General features: G+C 44.4%; 1 protein-coding gene across 1 annotated transcript in view; it reads left to right on the top strand.

The window, feature by feature from the left end:
* Window positions 1-17041, top strand: part of nt5c1aa (5'-nucleotidase, cytosolic IAa) — an 18494-nt gene extending 1453 nt beyond the window's left edge. Inside the window, exons 2-7 of the mRNA XM_079231878.1 lie at window positions 3388-3432; window positions 5508-5675; window positions 5773-5902; window positions 10346-10468; window positions 13679-13863; window positions 15057-17041. Of these exons, the coding sequence (XP_079088004.1) occupies window positions 3388-3432; window positions 5508-5675; window positions 5773-5902; window positions 10346-10468; window positions 13679-13863; window positions 15057-15413 (1008 nt within the window). The 3' untranslated portion in view covers window positions 15414-17041. The remainder of the gene's footprint in view (window positions 1-3387; window positions 3433-5507; window positions 5676-5772; window positions 5903-10345; window positions 10469-13678; window positions 13864-15056) is intronic.
* Window positions 17042-17764: the final 723 nt, after the last annotated feature.

Raw genomic sequence — 17764 nt, 5'->3', positions numbered from 1 at the left:
TATATCCATCAAAATGCTACCGCTCTACATGACTGTAATGAAGAGATTCCCTAATGGACGGTGCAGACAGCAGCTGCATGTGATAATCTATCCAGAGCACATTTCATTCAATGAATATGTGTCATAACTGAGCAGGATGATGTGCTTGTTGCTATAAAGTCCAATTAGCATCACCGCATTGAGCCTGAGGTTCTTTTAGGATGATGCATTGTCTTTTTAAAGACACAGACAAATACAAATGACACTTTCCAAGCTTTTGTTCAGTTAACTGTTCATAGATGCTGTATTTGTCCCAAAAAGTAATTTATTTTGGTTTGTTTACATGAAATCGCCCTAATTTCTCTCTCCATATGCACATAACTATGTTTCCTTGTAGCCTGATGGACACTAATTAAATAGCTTAGTATTTCTGTTGTATGAAATACACATTTAATCATAACTCAAAATGTTTTATTTCAACAATAATTCGTTCATGTTTATGGATGATGTTCCATTGATTTAGTAAAATGAGTTTTTACCCAACAACTATTACTTCTTATGTACTACTTACATTTAATTAAATCTATTTAAATTATCATCTATCCTATTCATTTAAAGGTGAGGCTCAAGAAGGTGAAATTACTCTGCAGGTCAATATTGAATGAGTGGAAAGGAAAGATATTTTTTTTAATTTTTAGCACAAAAATGTACGATGTTCATGTCATGGATTTATGAAGAGAACCGGAGACAGCGTTGGAGGCGGGGCCTAATTCATTTCTATGGTGTCAAAAAAAAAGTTTGACTTCTATGCATGACAACAAAGCACAGAGAAGCTCGTGTTACAACACAAAGAGAGGGAGCGACTTCATTCTGGTGGACATTACTATATCTTTACATACACAATATCTGCTGCTACATATTAATGCTCTGATTGTCACGTGGGGGATCTTTAACCCCGTTGTTATTCAGCTTTACTTTGTCTTTGTTTTTAGTAATAAAACAACAGTTCAGTCTCCCTTCATGCTATCACGAGTATAAACATTTTAAAGGCCGTCCTTCAGAAATATGAGAAGGAAAACATGTCGACACTAATTAAGAAATTGGATTGAAAACAAAATCTATGCAGGTGGATCTTCTTCTTTAAAACACACCAATTAGCATTGCTGTTCCTGGCCGAGTCACAGTCACCCTCCTGTGTTACCATATAACATATCTGCCATAGCCTGAATAGACTGCATCATCACTGGCCTTTTACTTATCTATAAATACCCCCCTCCCCCTCCCGTCTCCCTCTGCTCACACTTTAACCTCTTCATTCCCCCCACTGCTTCCCCCATCTCATATATCTGTTGTCTGGAAATCCCGTTCCTCTTTTAAATCTCAGATGGACGTCAGGGATGTCTCACGGCCTCAGACGCACAATGCTCAACCGGATGACTCATGGATCTGTGAGTCAGTCCTGCTGATCTGGCAGAGCTCTGACAGGATTAATACACACAGGGTGGGGAAGAGAAGACGGGGCAGGCTCCACCACAACGTCCTTATGTGGTGCTTCAGGTGCAACGTAACATGGACACACATGGATGGAGTCTTCATTATATTCCCTTGCCTTTGCCATCGCACAGGTCAATCAGCAGCATATGATTATGGTAACTGTGTTGTGAGCGATGCGTTCCCATGTGGCTGAGAGGCTCACTGAGAGGGCTGTGAACACTGCCGGTATCAAATCACAGAACTGGCCTCCGTCACCCGGACGGTGTGACACGTTATTCATAGCGCGAGCTGACTCTAATGGATAAGCTGCAGAAAAGGTCTCTGCAGGGCTGTGTCTGAGCAGTACTCAGAACACCTGAAGGTGCTAAATTAAAAAGTCAGAGCCTTCATATTGCACCAAACAACTATTTTGAATATAGTGGAGTAATGTCACACTCCCTCTCTGCTGTTAGCTAAGTTTCTCTGCGCTTTGTTTACATCCGGCTGCTCATGCGTGTTAGCCGGCTAGCTAATCAGCAATGCTTTTGCCCTGCGCTGTTAGCACCGTTAGCTTCTATCCGCCAGGGTCGGCCATCGCCATGTTGAGAGCCGTGAATAGGCAATCCTCTAACTGCAGAAAAGGTCTCTGCAGGGCTGTGTCTGAGCAGTACTCAGGACACCCAGAGGTGCTAAATTAAAAAGTCAGAGCCATCATATTGCACAAAACAACTATTTTGAATATAGTGGAGGAATGTGAGGGAAGTCACACTCCCTCTGTGCTGCTTGCTAAGTTTCTCTGCGCTTTGTGCTCATGCGTGTTAGCCGGCTAGCTAATCAGCAATGCTTTTGCCCTGCGCTGTTAGCACCGTTGGCTTCTATCCGCCAGGCCCGGCCGTCGCCATGTTGAGAGCTGTAAAGAGGCAATCCCTTCAATCATATAGTGTAGAGCAGTGATTTTCAACCACTGTGCCGTGAGAGATCGCCAGGTGTGCCGTGGAAAAATGTCCAATTTCACTTAATCGGTCCAAGAAAATAATATTTAGTTGCCGCAAATAATTTGCCATTGTTGAGCATCTGAGGCTGCAATATAGTGGCTGGTATAATAATGACCTACCATATATGCTGTATTATGCTGTATTATGCTACAATGTGACATTTTGGTTGTTGCTGTGCTGCAGGATTTTTTTATTGTAGAAAATGTGCTGCGGTTCAAAAAAGTTTGAAAAGCACTGGTGGGGTGTAAAGGGTGTCAAACTGATGGCCACATCAGCATTATGGTTGCCCTCAAAGGGGGTTGTAACTGTAACACTGTGTAAACTAGAAGAAGAAACTTTATTTTTCATAGTACATACTTTTACATACATACATGAAATGTATGCTCTGCATTTGGCCCATCCTTAGTATTTTAAGGAGCAGTGGGCTGCCCCTAGTGAAGCGCCCGGGGAGCAATTTAGGGTTAAGTGTGCGATTGCAGTCTGCCTTTTAATTCTTGGAAAATGTACGTTTTTCTTGGAGGCTAAATTTAGCGTACTTGGCTCCGTGTTTGGTGTCGCAAAAGCCGACGTGAATCGTATAATCCTTCCTCACCGACACTGCCTCATAACACAGACTTACCGTTTTTTCTCCAATAAAGCACAAACATGTATTCGCTTTCCCATCTTCTTCAATTTGCCTTCCCTCTGCATCAATCTCTCTCTTCTTGCACATTTTGGGATTATTTGTCGATATTTTTCAACTTACTCACTTGTTAGTTAAACGCCAATATGGAAACACTGCTACATGCTTTTACTACACAAACTATACGGCACATTGTGTGTTCTGTCAGGTAAATTCAGACACTGCATATTTGGGTGGGTTTGGGGGTTGGATGGATTGTCAATGAAGCTTAAATGAGTGTTCTCTGAATGAATAAAAACAAACTGTCATTCTGCTAAGGTGACAGGGAGACGAACCCGGAAGGTGGAGGGAGGCGTGTTTTTTGTAAGTATCTCCCATCGCCGTGAGGTCAAAAGGTCGTGTCCACGGCTGCCGAGTGGCTTCCTCTCCTTCTCCTAACCTCCTCTGCGATGGCTGTCAATGTGCCTGCATGATCACGGACACACCCACTGCACTAACCCACCACCTGACCCGATGCGTCGTCATTGTGTGCTGTCATGTTGAAGCATATTCAATCACGTTGCACTGGCTGGCTGCAGGCTGGACTGAGCCAATGAACCAGAGAGCGGTGCTCTTTATTACACACACACACACACACACACACACACACACACACACACACACACACACACACACACACACACACACACACACACACACACACACAGATACAACTCTTTGATTTGTTTGCATATTATATTTTCTAGGCTGAATACGAAGAAAAATAACTCTCTGAACGTTTGTGTAACGCATGCACTGGTCTCATTCGACGGTTACAGACAGTGTGGGAAATAACCAGTGGCCCTCTGGGGGACCCGTCGTCCAACACCAACTACGACTAGATTCAGACATATATTGACTCAAAATCATGCATTAGTAATTGCTGTTATACGCTTGTGCCCTTTTGCATTGCACACATTGTATTCATCCAGTAAAGTATACATGTGTCTACTAATAAAACTGCACTTCATATTCAGTGTTGGGGTAACGAGTTACAAAGTAACGGATTACAGTAACAATATTACTATTATAGGTAATGAAGTAAAGTAACGCATTACACTCAAAATATTGGTAACTACACTACTTTACTAGACCTCAGTAACGCGCTTTCCTGCGTTACCCAAGACATTTTTACCAGAAAAGTTCTCTTTTAGTGGCGCGCGAGTCACACGACACTTCCTGCATAAACAGTAGCAACAAGCTGCTAGCTAGCGCTGCTGCTGCTACTGCCCGCGACCCGTCTGCCCAAGTCGGGTGTCGAGCCTGGTCTCGCTACCTTCGGTGGTTTTCGGAGAGCTAGCGGAAGTTAACGGAGAGCTAGCGGAAGTTAACGGAGAGCTAGCGGAAGTTAACAGAGAGCTAGCCGAAGTTAGCGGGGAAGTGACGGAGCGCTAGCAGGAGCCCCAGCCGGCTACAGCGGGGAGCTAACGGGGACTCTGACCGAAGGTAGTAGCGGCTCGTAACCCAACGTTTACGGTAGATTGTTCATGCAGGGGGTGTCGTGTGACTCGCGCGATTATTATTATTGGAAATTATATTAATTAATAATACTAAATTATTATTGAAAATGTATCTTTGCAGTTAATTTGGACATTTGCTTAAAAAATGTAAAGTAAAGTAACTAGTAGTGAAGTTACTTTTCAAATGCAGTAACTAGTAAAGTAATCTAGTTACAATATTCAGAAGTAACTAGTAACGTGTAACTAGTTACTTTTTCTGAGTAACTACCCCAACACTGTTCATAGCAATAGAACAGTCAACGGTGTATGTTATTAAATACATCTCTTCATTTGATTATTACAGGCTGATTTAGAACCGAACAAAAGATACTTGACCTCACACGTGAAACACTGTACTGCGCATTTCAACCACACATTTAGGTGGACATCTGCACACACAGACGTTCACGTCTCCGTCCTTTAAGTCCCTTCAGCGCTCTCCCCAACCACCCGGCTCGGCTGCCCACCGTGGGCCATTGAAGCCGTCGCCCCCCCAGAGGAATGCTGCCCTCCCCTTTTGTTGAACACTGGCACCCTGAGTGTTAACACCCACGCAGGAGGCAACATGCGGCCACTGTGCCGCCTGGTAATGATCATGAGATGTAAGAGAGCACACCCGCCACTTTCTAACGCACTTGGTAGCCTCAGCGCGTCAGTTTTGCAACAAAAGCACAATTAGATTGAGTAGAAGAACATCATGATAGGGCTCAAAATGAGTCTATAAACCGAGTGAACGGTTGTGTATTTATGCACATACTAAAAAGGAGATTTAGTTTAGTTTACATGCCTCGGACATCCTTCCACCTCTCCTCCCGCTGTGTTTTCCAGTCATCGTCTTAATGACCCCTGTTCTTCTTCATCACGCCATTGTGTATTTTGTCCTAATTCTTCTTCTTTTAGCCGAAGCCGGAGAACGCGGTGACCGTCGCGGTTTCCACCCGCGTCTTGTTTCGGACCGAGCTGGAGCAGAAGGTGTTCGAGCAGAGAGGCGTGGAGGAGTATCTGCGGTACCAGATCGAACACGAGAACGAACCCTTCGCCCCCGGACCCGCCTTCCCCTTCGTCAAGGTCAAAGTCACACAGACGCGTAGAGTCACGGCGCAGAGTTTGATCTGCAGACCCCGAGTTTTCTCCGCTAACTTGTTAGCTGTCTGCGTCCCGACAGGCGCTGGAGACGGTGAACGCTCGTCTGCGGGAGCTGTACCCACAAAGCGAGGACCTGTTTGACATTGTTTTGGTGACGTATAACCACGCCCACGTGGGGATCCGGCTCATCAACACCATCAACCATCACAGTAAGTCTAATCATGAAGATGTCGCCCTCACTCACTATCCAACGATGCAGCGTGGCAGGCAGAACAATGGCTTTTAGTAGCTTCCTGTTGTGGGCTAACAGCCCGTTGATCAGATGTCAAGATCTTACAATTCAGTTTGACAAGATCATTTTCTCACTGCACATGCATATTGGATGTAAATGGAACCATTTGTGAGAGAGAAAAACAATTGAAGAAATCACGACCATAAAGGCCTTTACACTACACAAGAAGCTTCATAAAAATACGACAATTGCAGCATTGTTTCAATAAAAGTTGGAAAAGGTTTGCACAGGTACAGGATCTGACAGTGTGTCTGAGGTAAGCGGTTCTATATCCGAAGCTATTGAAAAGCCATTTTACTTTATTGAGTGTACTTTAGTTCCCTCTGGTAAACAGTTACGCAGTTTATAAGTGTATAGTGCTTTTATTTTGAAAGGTAAGAACCTTTAGATGTGAAGACGTAATGAGACTGCAGCTGATACAAGCTCAACTGAAACAAGCAACAAAGTGTATGAACAGCTGACTGCCGGGATCCTTCCCAGGAAAAACCTCTCAGACCCACGCGATGACATCTTCCTCACAGACCACTTCCCGTCCGGCTCCTTCAAATGTTTTCACGTCCGCATGAGTTTCTGCGTCCTCCGGGACGTGAGAATAATCCGAGAGGCCCGAAAAGAAAAACAGGTCTGAGCGGAGCCGCCGAAGGCGACCGCTGCCTCCCAGATGCTGCCGCGTTAGATCTCTCTGGTGGCTCTCTGCGTGAGGGGCCTTTACGAATCTGACCTCTGACCTTTGCTACAGCGCTACAGGAAAACACGGCCTCTCGGATGTCCCGGGGATGCAAGTTGGTTTAACGTCATTAGTGCTGTGTCAACTCGAAAAATGTCTCGGCGGGTGACGGGAACATGCACTTGCTCCTTAAGCTTCTCACATTTGAAACTGAATCTGGGCACCTCGGACAAATATTCAAATACTAATGTATCTCTCGTCACCTGCTTGCTATTTTTAACAGTTACGGGATGAGGTATAAAGTTTCTCTCCTTGCATTCGGGTGACCGGGGACTATATAGTTAGAACATGGCTGTGAACGAAGTGTCTGCAGGCCAGGAAAAAACAAAAAGAAGCTTCATTTACACAAATTAAACCAAATTAAAACGCTAAGTGTCTGATTCGTGAGTGGAGAACGTGTGGCTGTGGGTGCAAAAATAAATGAATGCCACAAAACTAAAGAGAGAAGCGAAGCTGCAGCAGCAGAATGCCGAGTCAGCTGGAAAGAAGCGAGCTGCCAGCTGCACGCAGTCTCACAGAGCGCTGGTGTTCCAGGTCGGCCTCGCTATCACCTGCAGCGAGAGCGGAGGCTGGTGATGACACCCGAGGGGGCCATCACGGTCAACTTTGGCCTCCACGCAGGCAGCTCTTCCCTCTGATGCTCGGTGTACGGGTACCCAAGATGTTCTGGGTGGTTTTAATCACCTGCTGCAGAGCCCTCTGGTCCCGAGCCGTGGCACAAACAATGATAATGTGTTAGTTGACAAGAAACTTGGTACGGGATTCTGAATTTTTTAATTTTTTGTCAGAAATACAGCCCATTTTTTTAGCTTTCTCGCACAGGGTGGAGATGTGTGACGATCCTGGCGGCTTGTCTGTGATGCAGAGTCCCAGGAAACTAAAACACTTTTCACCTGCTTCACCTCAGCTCCATTGTTGTGGACAGAGGTGTGTGTCTTCAGCTCTTTTTTAACCGTCGTGGGCGTACAGCTTGAACAGGAGTGGGCTGAGCACACTGCCCTGGGGCGCTCCGGTGTTCAACACTAGAGCGGAGGAGCTTTTGGCTGCCAATCCAAACTTCCCTGGGATCTGTTTGTGAGGATAGATAAATATCCCGTTCCAGAGTGAGAGCGATATGTCTGAAAATCAGTTTCACGGGTGAGATCGTATCCGACGCTGAGCTGAAATCAACAAACAACATTCTGATGCTGTTATTTTGTGCCGAGCAGTGGAAACGGAAATCTTCCGCTCTGATCTGTTGGCTCTGTATGCAAACTGCTGAGGGTCCAATCTGGCTGGGATGCTTTTGATGTGAAAAAGCACTTCACAACTTCACACACACACGTTCAGACTTCCTAAGTTATTTCATTCATCTGCTTTGCATGTATAGAACATCGGAGAACCCTAAGGTGACCGACAGGTAATGTGCTCTAGACACACTCGCTCCCTGTGGAAATAAAACATTGGAGTTACTCCATCGCCTCATATACGGCTCCTATATGCACAACGCCTCACTGCTCTGATCGTAAAGTGTGAAACCGCACGATGGAGCTCGTTCTTTGATGTGACAGCAGCGTCTCTGCTGTCCCGCCGGTTTCCTGCTTTCCTATTTCCATGTTTTAGATCTTTCCGAACAAGCAAATAAATCATACAAAGATAGATGATATGAAAACAGTTGTGCCAGGGAAAGAAAAAGAGATACAAAGACATCAATGGCGAGGATTTTTTTCCATTGAGGGACTCCCACGCTCCCCCACCGGTCTGAGGCGAGGGGGGGTGGGGGTGTTGAAATGATGCGGTGCAGCGAGATGTGGGGACCGAACTCACCATGGCCGGGCTACAAAGCTAAATAAACCATTTAAGAAATCTGTAGAGGACAGTCGGTCCTTTGAACTCCATTTCTTTCTTCTTCTTTTTTAAGTCTCCATCTCCATCTGCTTTACGCCCGTTTATGAGTCATATTGTATCCGTCTGTCTTTGCATCCACAAGTCTTAGTCCTTTTGAAACTGCACTATTTTTGCGAATAGAGCTTCATCATGAAAACCCAGAAAAGAAAAGAAAGGCAAACCAGATACATTTTTGCATGGGAATGTCTCAGATGTGTTTTAGTTTGAGTTCAAACACAAACAAACACCGAGGCTGCAGCAATGCCAAGGAAAGTGACACGAGGAACAAACACTGCAGAGGGAACTCACAGACTGAATACTCAAGGGGAGCAGGTGGAGGACACACAGGTGGAACCAATCAGGGCAGAGACAGGAAGTAAAAAGACGAGAGGAGAGGACAGATCCCCGGGACTACGACAAGATGAATACTTTCAATTTAAATGAAATATGTCACAGAGACAAATTCCCTCCAGTTTCATGCCCGACTTCAAAATGTAATTTGGGCTGAGTGTCCTAGAGGAAAAGGTCATGCCAAAGTGCAGTAGTAATAAACTACAATCAAGTATAGTCTATAGCTGACAATACACAACAGTTCAATAATAAAAAGTTAACAATGGATAAAAAAGGAATCGCATATATATATAAAAGAAACAATAGAAAATATCACAGTGTAAGGAAGGCATTTCACATTGATCATATTGCACACAGACATATTGCACAGAAGGACATTAATTAATTTGCACATTTAATTCATTCATATAACATTAATACATCACATATCCATGACAGTATAATACTGCTAACCCGGGTTAAACTATCAATGTGCACAAGTTTGGGTGGACAAAAAAGTGCTGAAGGTTGGGCGCTCCCTAACAGAGGACGGTAAAGGTTCGGTGCTTTTTTTTTCTTCACAGGAAACTCAGTTGGGTTCAGGCAACAGAACTACTGAGGAAGAGAGCGTCGTTTGGGTTGAAATAACCACGCTAGTCATGTAACTAATTCAAAAGTCCTTAACAAACATCTCTAACGTTGACTCCTCGTTCCCTTCTGCTGCATCAATTTGGACCATTACTGCATTAAATATGTCTCTAACAAGTCTCTCATCGTTATGGACGTGCAAAACTAAATTGCTGGAGTGCCCCTTTAAATGTGAGGTGCCGCTTTAAATAAAAACCCTGAACCTCGCCGTCTCTCTTTTTTAAATAATCGACACATCAATCCCCGGCCCTCACGATAACCTTCTCTTTGACTGCGTCTCCATCTATCTTGGGTGTCCTTCTCGTTCTCTGCACCCTTCAGCTCTTCTCAAACTCATTCTGTCACCTCGCCATCCCGGCATCGGCCTCGTCGCTCCCCTCCCGTTGGCCCTCTGGCATCGGCAGCGGCTCATTTGACCTGAGCGGCTCCGTAACCACGCATCCGATTACATAATGTGGGTTCTCCACATACCGCCTCTCCGCTGCTGCCTTGGATCAGTCCTCAGCAGCGATTTAGGAGACGGCCTCCGCCAGACACTCTTCCCCCTTCTCGTCATCCCCCCTCTTTGGACCCTCTCACCCTTCTAAGTGCTTGTAAGTTTATCCTCTTTATCCCCCCGGCCCACCCGATGGGACGCCTGGCACTGTGACCAATTAGAAGCGACGGCTCACGCCAGAAATAAGGAAGTTTCTGACGGTTTATAACGAAACAAATACATGCATGGGTCATTATTCTGCTGGATGTTGGTGTGACACTTAAAACCTTGTTGTGTGTCGCTCTCGTCTCCAGACTTGTTCATTGAGAGGTTTTGTATGACGGGAGGAAGCAGTCCCATCGGCTACCTGAAGGCCTGGCAGACCAACCTCTACCTGTCTGCCGACGCCGACAAGGTCAGGGAGGCGCTGGCTGAAGGTGAGCACACACACACACACACACACACACACACACACACACACACACACACACACACACACACATGGCTTTGCATCACCTTTGAGTACAATTCGGGGGCGTTAACATTTTTAACACGTTGCCCCAGTGAGAGGTTTAGAGCCACAATATCCCAGTTTTTAGTCGAAACGTATTTATTTGCTTCTTTTTTGTTCTACCACAATCAGGAAATATGATCTATATAGAAAAAATAGTTATTGATCTTCCGTAGTAGTATTTCAAGAATTTTATAAAATTTCTTTAACCTGTTAAGCCCTAGGGTCTCCCAATCAGGGGACCCTTTTATATCAGGAAAATCAAGAAAACATCATGGTATAAATCCCTCCCACCCAAAAAAAACAAACATGTTAGGTATCAAATTAAACATAAAAATCAGGGCTACAATAATATATAATCCCGATGTACAACCTCTAAACACAACTCAAACAATAAATAGGATTAGGGTTAGGGTTAAGGCTTAAAGGGCTACATCCTTAAGTAGCGGTACTGCCTTTAAAGTTCATGAAAGTTCATGAAATATATTTATATTTACACTTCAGCTGTAAATATGAATATATTTCATTCCAGTTAGTTGCATTCTATTCTATTGTGTACATTTAAATATATATATATATACATATATATATATATATGTATATATATATATACATATATATATATATATATATATATATATATATATTACTTTATTTTAATTTGTATATATCTCTCATCCCTGCTGCTTCTTTATATATTTTATCTTTTATCTTGTGTGTTTGTATTTCAAGTGGTAAGGCGCTACTGATGACGACAACAAAATTTCCCCTTGGGGATTAATAAAGTATATATTCCTTCATTCATTTATTCATTCAATTTAAATGACAAGAATTCTAATTAGATTACATTCATACACACAATTGGAGAGCTGCAGTCGTCTCCTCCTACTTATTTCCTACGTCCTGTTTGCATAACGAGTAGCAGTGACTGACATCTACCACGATGCTGCAGTCACACATGAACCAGCACAGTGATGACCCCCCCCCTCTCTCTTTGTGTTCCCGTGATGGATTCCTGCGCGTCATGACATCCCATTAGCTACAACTGTGGCTCTAAATGTGCATCGATTTCTTTTTTAAACACTGGCTGCTCTGTGCCAGAGGAGCACAAGATGTTACAGTAACACGCTCCACCAACGAGACAGAATACATTGATGTGAAAGTCGCGGACTTGAAGGTTTGTATTTATTCAGTGCAGCACTTTGTGGGCCGCTTTGTAACTGCTATCAAAAGGGAAAAATAGCAATTACGGAAATAGAGTGGACACAAATAGGGTTCAAAAGGAAAGGAAAGCAATTCCAGAATGAAACCCGTTTCTAACTAATTGGAAAAAAAAAGATTTGTTTGAGCCTTGTTGATACAAAAACCTCTTTTTTTATCCTAATGAGAACCAGAAAATAACAAAATGTATCGAGTGAGTCACACTCTCTGTGTGTGGAGGCTGAAGAGGGAAATTAGCTGCAGCGCTGATTGAACCCAGCGGGACCGCATACCTCTGCAGGTGACATTCTTCATGTGACTAACACGCTTCATGTCACTAATGCAAGTGACTCTGTGACACACACACACACACACACACACACACACACACACACACACACGCAAAGCAAGCGTCCCTGACATTCTCCTTGAAAGGTCTTCATTAGCCGTGAAGACATTTGCAAAGACTTTCTGTGAGCTGAAGGCCGTGGAAGCGCTGCAGCTGTTCCTGATTTTGTTCCAGCAGCAAATGAAGTGGTGAAGTGTCGTGAAACGCTTCCTTTTACTGTTTCTTCACACGTAAATGTTTCGGTTCACTTAATGCTGATCCAGCCAGCACGTGACGGTCAAAGCACCTGGCGGTTATAGAGCAACTGCTCACTGAAGCTGAAGCTAAGTGTTGTGATGCAACGCATCAACGCCGGTGTTAATATTGACATTTTCTTACTCACTTTATAAAAAGCTGGAGGTAAGTAGGTAGGTAGGTAGGTGGGTAGGTGGGTAGGTAGGTGGGTAGGTAGGTAGGTAGGTAGGTGGGTGGGTAGGTAGGTAGGTAGGTAGGTAGGTGGGTGGGTAGGTAGGTAAGTAGGTAGGTAGGTGGGTAGGTGGGTAGGTAGGTGGGTGGGTAGGTAGGTAGGTAGGTGGGTGGGTAGGTAGGTAGGTAAGTAGGTAAGTAGGTAGGTAGATAGGTAGGTAGGTAGGTAGGTAGGTGGGTAGGTAGGTAAGTAGGTAGGTAGGTAAGTAGGTAGGTAGGTAGGTGGGTGGGTAGGTAGGTAAGTAGGTAGGTAGGTAAGTAGGTAGGTAGGTAGGTAGGTAGGTAAGTAGGTAGGTAGGTAGGTGGGTGGGTAGGTAGGTAGGTGGGTGGGTAGGTGGGTAAGTAGGTGGGTAGGTAGGTAGGTAGGTAGGTAGGTGGGTGGGTAGGTGGGTAAGTAGGTGGGTAGGTAGGTAGGTGGGTAGGTAGGTAGGTAGGTAGGTAGGTAGGTAGGTAGGTAGGTAGGTAGGTGGGTAGGTGGGTAAGTAGGTGGGTAGGTAGGTAGGTGGGTAGGTAGGTAGGTAGGTAGGTAGGTAGGTAGGTAGGTAGGTAGGTAGGTAGGTGTATACTTTATTCATCCACAGGGGGAGACTTGTTTGTGGCAGCAGCAAGCAAAGTTACATATTTAATTTAAGAAAATAAAATAATAAAAAAAGTGCAAAATTGCAAAGTGAGATAGAAGTATGTACAGTGACTAACCAAACGACTAAAGCGGCGCTATAGGGTTATCATTATTATATGTTGATTCAATTGAAGGAGGATGATCTGGCCAGCGGTGATTTATTATAAAGATGAAGTGAAGTGAAGTGACATGTGTGGTTTAACTTTACAAAGGAATGTTTTAGTTTACTTCAATATGTCACAGTCATGTGAAGTACCAAACTATCTTTGGGGTTTATTTAAAGTGAAGTGAAATAAAGTGATATGTAAGTTGTACCTGAACAAGTTGTGTCTCTGTTCGCTTGATTCTTATCAAACCTCCATGTTCTTGTCTGCAGGACTCAAGGCGGCGGTTTAATTTAAAGTGAAGTAAGGCAAAGGTTAAATCAAACCCACAGCCTCCGTTAAGGAGTCTATTGTTAAACCTGTATCCTCATCGCCGTCTCCGTCCGTGTTTATGTTCAGGCATCGCCGCAGCCACCATGTTCACGACGGAGAAGCTGACAGAGGTGTCAGAGTCCCAGCTGAGGGTGGCCTTCGACGGCGACGCCGTCCTCTTCTCCGACGAATCGGAGCGCATCTTCAAGGCACACGGGCTGGACAAGTTCTTCGAACACGAGAGGGAGAACGAGGACACGCTACTGGATCACGTGAGTCTGTTTGGAGGAATGGTAGATCATGTGCTGACACCATGTACATGTATTAGTAATTTAGGCTAAATGATCATGGATAGAAATCAGTACAGATTTTTTTGTTGTTGTCATTTGTAATAAAAAATATTTAAACCCTAATTCGGCGCCTTAAATTACCATTTCTGTGCAGACCGAATCACCTGTAAATGATTATGCAGATGTTCTCCAAATGAAATCCCTTTCATTCGCTGTTTCATTCATTACTTTATGGATCAATAATGAAACATGATGTGATAAAGGGTTTCAAAACACATCGGGAGTCAGACAGTTGGTCTGGTAATTCGATAAAGTCAGCTTGTGCTAAATGCACATACAGATGTTGCATTACAAAGTAACTAATGATGCACTAATGACTCAGTCCAGCGTCATAGCAGCTCATCAACTAGTCACGAAATGCAATCTATTGGTTTCCTATACATGGACACGTATTGTCCTTTTTTCTTTTTTCCTGTGTCGGTCAGGACAAGAACGCTGACAATGGAAAGCCACTTTGTGCTGCTTTTTCATGTTGGAAACACAAATTAAACACATCCACAAACACATGACTTTCAAACGTTGAAGTCGACGCCACGCGACCCAAAGCGTTGTTGTGGTTTTGCTGCCTAAACCTAAAGTTTGTTTTGTTGCCTTAACCTTAACTTTTAAGCACCATGGCACCTATATAGGGTGAGGCGGACCTGAAACTTCTATTTTTGCTGTGTTTCAATCTTTATTTACTCTTAACCAGTAACATATATACTAATATTTACACACCTAAACAAAAGCTCACATGGGTTGCCTTTATTATAACACCAAAATTATTCAAATAGCCCTTGTGGTTGCAGAGATACACCCTTTTTAGTTTGGGTATGTTATTTCGAGCAGAATCCTAAAAAATACCTTGGTTTTTAAAAGGTTAGCTGCACACAGTTATTTTAAGCCCCGCAATGATGTTTATCCTAAACTTAACTAAGTTATTTTGTTGCCTAAACTTAATCCTCGTTTTGTAAAGTAATGTCATCCTGAAAAAAAAGGCACAATTTATTCCACGGTACACAAAACCAATTGATTCCCTTTTGTCACTATTTCACGAACTTCCGTGAGACGGTGTTTAGAGAACCCTTGATCTCTCCAGCTTCGCTTTGTCTTGATCCCTTTCTTCCTCACGACAGGGTCCCCTGAAGGGCTTCCTGGAAGCACTGGGGAAGCTCCAGAAGAAGTTTTACGCCAAAGGCCAGCGCCTGGACTGTCCCATCCGAACATACCTGGTCACCGCCCGCAGCGCAGCCAGCTCTGGGATCCGGGCGCTGAAGACACTCAGGGCCTGGGGCTTGGAGATCGACGAGGCCTTGTTCCTGGCGGGGGCACCCAAGGGCCCCATGCTGGAGAAGATCCGGCCTCACATCTACTTCGACGATCAGATGTTTCACGTGGAGGGCGCGGCCGAGATGGGCACCGTCGCCGCCCACGTGCCCTACGGCATTGCGCAGAAACACAACCAGAAACAGAGCGCCGCCGTCAGGAAGTAGACGGCAGACGCCAGAAACAAGAGGAGGAGGACGGGACGGGGAGACGTCACGAGAGCAGAGGGAAGCTGAGAGGTTTCAGCGTCAGCAAGCATGGAAAGATGAACTTATACTTGATGTATTGAATTGTATGTGGGAATGCATCATTTTCATGATGAAGCAATTGCATTGTAAGTTTGTTTAATCATAATGTAAACTGTGTCATCCCAATGCTATCATGGTAGGGGTTAGGGTTAGATAAAGGTAGAGGTCACGTAGGAGACAACCTCAGCTTTCCATGTAGTTTGTTTCTGGAGATGGGAGGCTACGTTATGTAATATTGCGTTAATCCAAAGCAAATATAGAAAGCCATAAGTTTCAGTTGGTGCCTTAGTTTGAATGAAGACACGGTCCTTAAATGTTGGGTGGATTGCCATAAAGTTCTGTCCAGGCATTTAGAGTCTGCAGAGAATGAAACCCAATGAATTTGGTGCGGATCTCATGACTTGTCATGTTGCTTCACAGGTCACAATTGTACATAAATGTAAGTGCGACACCGCAGTTGGAAGAAGGACATCTCCAAAACCAATGATTGATTTCCATCTCCCTTAGAGCTGTACAAGCCATTCGCATGCAAAACAGAACCTAAAGTAAAATGCCGATCGGAAATGTCTAAAAATGGGTGATTAATGTGTCGTACACTATCGACAACAACATGGCTTTGGCCAAAAAAAAGCTAATTTTTGCACTAAATGTTTACTTCATCCAACACGTTAGCTTTCCAGTGCACATAACAAGTACACAGCCTCATGGGCCTTGTGTATTCTGGTTTAAAAGTCATCCCGGGAGCTAGTATTACATCCTCCTCCATGGGTCGAGGTGCTCAACAAGCAGCTGTCTTGACTTTGCTGCCCTCTCCTGTCCATCAAGGCGAGCACAGAGTCACACCCGGCTCAGATGGCATTGACTGATGTTACAGTTTAACCAATTTAACTACATCTTATAATCAATAGTCAAAAGGGCACGACATACACCTTGTTTCAGTGACAGCGTGACGTCCTTTATGGGCAAAATGGCCGCGTTGGCCTTTTGAAAATGTCAATCCACTTCGCGTCACTCCGTCACTGTCGGCAGAGCCCTTGGAAATCATGCACCTTGAGTGAATTTAGCGATGCTTCATTTCACGTAATCAGTCTTCTGAGGACCTTGAAGCTCAGGGAAGTGACGAGAAATCCACCAGTTTCATTTCACAGACGACACATCATTTAACAGATATGTCTTTCGGTGGATGTTTGCCCCCAAAAACGACCTGCTGAGTTTCAGCAGGGTCGGTCCGGCAGGTTGGAACTTTACATTCTGGAACTATACATTCTGGACAGGTTGATGACTTTATTTACAAGAAAAAAATATATATGAAAAAGAACACTAATAAAGATGCCAATTATAGCTCTTGCTTTACGAGATGAGCACATCCTTTCTGCATTGTGAGTTACTGGTGTGCACTCCTTCACGCTACCATTGAGTGGCAGCACTGGAATGATAAATGACCGGCTGCAGCAACTGGCCTCCATTCACATGTTTTTATTTAGGATGAATGCACATTAAAGCTGTCTAAAATGATTAAATTGTTCATCTTTACATTTTTCCTCTTCCATGCCATCTTAATGTATTTTTATTTCCTTTTATGTCCTTCTTTATCTTTTCCCCATTTACTCTTAATTTCCCAAACCTTCACAATGAACATAATCACATTACTACCCACACTTCCACCTCCCTTATTCGCGATGACAGATATGTTAATATTCCCAATCATTCCCAGCCTAATTGGATCTTCCCCGCGAAAGCGCCAACATCCAGTGCCGGTCTACCTGGAGCCGTGCCGCTAACAACACCACGGGGACAAAGTCCTGCGGCTGAAGGCTGATGGATTGACACGCGTGTGGATTTTATAAGCTCCAAAACAGTGGGTTGACGTTGCCGGCGACACCCAAGTGGAGAGCCGGGCCAGATAGATACGATACGGCCAGCTGGCGAACTCTGCAAAGCCCCCAGTTCTTAATGACACACATACGCAGGCTGCCAGCTGTATCTCTAAAGAGACAATAACCATCAGCGTGAATGGAGGACGGCGCAAGAGGGCGGCTCTGTGCCTGACAACCCACCATCCGGCCTCACACGGAGATAGCCAGTTAGGATATAAATGCTGGAAGGTGCTCAAGTGAAGAAGAGATCAAAAAATAAATTGTGGATCGAGGGATATATTTTCATTTTCAGGCGCTGCGCCTCGCGACGCTCTTCCAGGCAGAGATCGTGAGATTGAGATGGGAGGACGATCATGAAGTTCAAGGATAGGAAATGGGGGTATTTTATATAGA

This window comes from Taurulus bubalis, assembly GCF_910589615.1.
Source record: "Taurulus bubalis genome assembly, chromosome: 16".
In the NCBI taxonomy this organism is placed as follows: domain Eukaryota; kingdom Metazoa; phylum Chordata; class Actinopteri; order Perciformes; family Cottidae; genus Taurulus; species Taurulus bubalis.
This window is presented reverse-complemented; position numbering and strand designations above follow the sequence as displayed.